The sequence below is a fragment of the Hemibagrus wyckioides genome, linkage group LG16 (assembly GCF_019097595.1).
Source record: "Hemibagrus wyckioides isolate EC202008001 linkage group LG16, SWU_Hwy_1.0, whole genome shotgun sequence".
NCBI lineage: Eukaryota > Metazoa > Chordata > Actinopteri > Siluriformes > Bagridae > Hemibagrus > Hemibagrus wyckioides.
Genome location: NC_080725.1, coordinates 20410001 through 20412500, shown reverse-complemented (window position 1 = coordinate 20412500; position 2500 = coordinate 20410001). Strand labels below are relative to the sequence as shown.

Below are 2500 nucleotides of genomic sequence, written 5' to 3'. Positions count from 1 at the left end.
AGAGTAAATAATATAATGTAATGTTTTAATATGTAGATTTTTTTTGTTATCAGCAGCTACTGATTGATCAGAACTGAGAGAATAATCATTAGGATTTACAGGAACATGCTGTGGTTTATATCGTCCTTTGTTGCTAATACATGGGGTTTAGCTAATGATGTAACCTGTGCAGTTCTGACTGCCTGCTATTTAAAGTCAGAAGACCAAGAACAGGACAAGCAAACACAAACAAACAAACAAACAAACAAAAGAACCATCACACGCAAATACCCAAGAGATTATAACTGGAATCACCATCATATAACATGATTCAGGAAAAATACAAAAAAATGAATCAGGAGATTTAAGAGAAGAAGGAGAACAAACACAAAAGAAGGCCAGCTACATGCAGCAATGATGGGGTCCAAGCACTTAATTAATTAAATAAAATGTGTGTATAAACAATTGCACTGGAGTTTTTAAAAATCCAGAAATAAAAAATCTCATTTGTGGTTCTAAATAAATAAAATAAATAAATAAATGGATGAATAAATAAATCTTAAGTTTAAAGGATTGCAGTGAGTTTAATAAAAATTCAGAAATAAAAAAAATATATATTCGTGGTTATTAAATAAATAAAAAGTTTAATAAAAATCCAGAAATAAAAAAAATCTTATGTATGGTTAATACATAAATAAACAAATGAACAAACAAACAAACAAACAAATAAATAAAATTTAGGTATAAAAGATGGCACTGTGTTTTTAAAAATATTCCAGAAAAAAAAATATTCATGGTTATTAAACAAACAAACAAACAAACAAACAAACAAACAAACAAATAACTTTAGTTTAATTAAAAAAAATAACAGAAATAAAAAAGCTTATTTGTATTTATTATTCAATAAATAAATAAAAACTCGTGTATTAAAAATTACACCGAGTTTAATAATAAAAAAAATCCAGCAATAAAAATCTTATTTATGGTTGTTGATGATTATGAACAACATTTTTTGTAAGGCAGGAGTCAGAAAAACGACAAATAATAAAAGAAAGAAAGAAAGAAAGAAAGAAAGAAAGAAAGAAAGAAAGAAAACAAGGGTCTCTGCACTCACGCAGTTTGGCCCACACTAAACAAATACAATACAGGAGATGTAGCAGGATAAAGCAGACACAAGCTCACACACACACACACACACACACACACACACTTCTCCCCCCATTTAAAGCAATCTGTCACCTTTCGAGGGCTGTCAACATATGTAGTTGCCATGGTAATGACAGCAGAAGCATCACTGAATGACGTGTTTGCTTTAACCACCGCACACTGAGAGGCAGCCTGCTGCTCCTCCAGAGTCCTACAGAGAGGAAGAGGGTGAGAAGGAGAGTGTGGGTGCACAAGTGTGTGTGTAGCTGTGTGTGTGTGTGTGTGTGTGTGTGTGTTTTTAACCCAACGTTTACATCTCAATACAATTACATCGCCTTTCTTGTCTCTCACACACACACGCACACACAGAGTCTAGGCTAGGCTTGAATCCTGTTACTTGAGGTAACACAAAAATGCTTTTGATTATTTCTCTGCATTTCTCTACCTCTGCGCTAGTTAGCTAGTCAGACAGATAACCAGTAATATATCCTAATAAAAGCAGATTTTTTGTGACTGTTTGTGTAAAATAATATCAGAACAGTTAAATCACAGTTTACGTTCTTTCATGCACTTCCACTATCTTGCATGCTACAACATGAGTGCTACAGGTGATGCTATTACCATGGCAACATGCTATGAGGATGCAGTAGGACTTACTTGTGAGTCTGCTCCAGCTCGAGTAGTGTAGTGAGAACCGACGCGCCTTTCTTACCCAGCGGAGGTGCGAGAGGCTCTGAGGTGTAAGGAGAGAGCGGTGATGTCACCTGAAGACCCTTCATGGCCGCTCCTTTCTGTCAACACAGTAGCAACAACATGTCTGTATAGGAGGCGTGGCCTCTGTGTGTGCCTGTCCCATTAAAGGAGGTGTGGCCTCTGTGTCTGTCTGTCCCGTTAGAGGAGGTGTGGCCTCTGAGCCTGTCTGTCCCATTAAAAGTGGCATGGCCTCTGTGCCTGTCTGCCCTATTAAAAGAGGCGTGGCCTCTGCGCCTGTCTGTCCCATTAAAAACGGCATGGCCTCTGTGTCTCTCTGTCCCATTAAAGGAGGTGTGGCCTCAGTGTCTGTCTGTCCCATTAAAGGAGGTGTGGCCTCTGTGCCTGTCTGTCCCATTAATGTAGGTGTGGCCTCTGTGTCTGTCTGTCCCATTAAAGGAGGTGTGGCCTCTGTGTTGTCAGTTCCAGTGATGTAGACAAGGTCTCTGAATCAGTCAGTAGGTGTGGTGTCCATTCCTGTCAGTCAAAGTGAAGGAGGCGTGGCCTCTGTGCCTGTCAGTCCCAGTGAAAAAGAGGTAGCCTCTGTGTTGGGCCAGCCCCCATCATCTCGTCTACTCACCCGGATTATCCGATCAGATCGATGTCGTCTCCGGATTCTGTTCAG

General features: G+C 38.9%; 1 protein-coding gene across 3 annotated transcripts in view; it reads right to left on the bottom strand.

The window, feature by feature from the left end:
• depdc5 (DEP domain containing 5, GATOR1 subcomplex subunit) overlaps positions 1–2500 on the bottom strand; it is a 38661-nt gene that overhangs the window by 9936 nt on the left and 26225 nt on the right. For all 3 annotated transcript variants that reach the window (XM_058411933.1, XM_058411935.1, XM_058411934.1), the window contains exons 30-32: positions 2456–2500; positions 1783–1916; positions 1219–1336 (exon numbers count right to left, since the gene is read on the bottom strand). The exon at positions 2456–2500 is cut by the window's right edge and continues 175 nt beyond it. In XM_058411933.1, the coding sequence (XP_058267916.1) occupies positions 1219–1336; positions 1783–1916; positions 2456–2500 (297 nt within the window). The remainder of the gene's footprint in view (positions 1–1218; positions 1337–1782; positions 1917–2455) is intronic.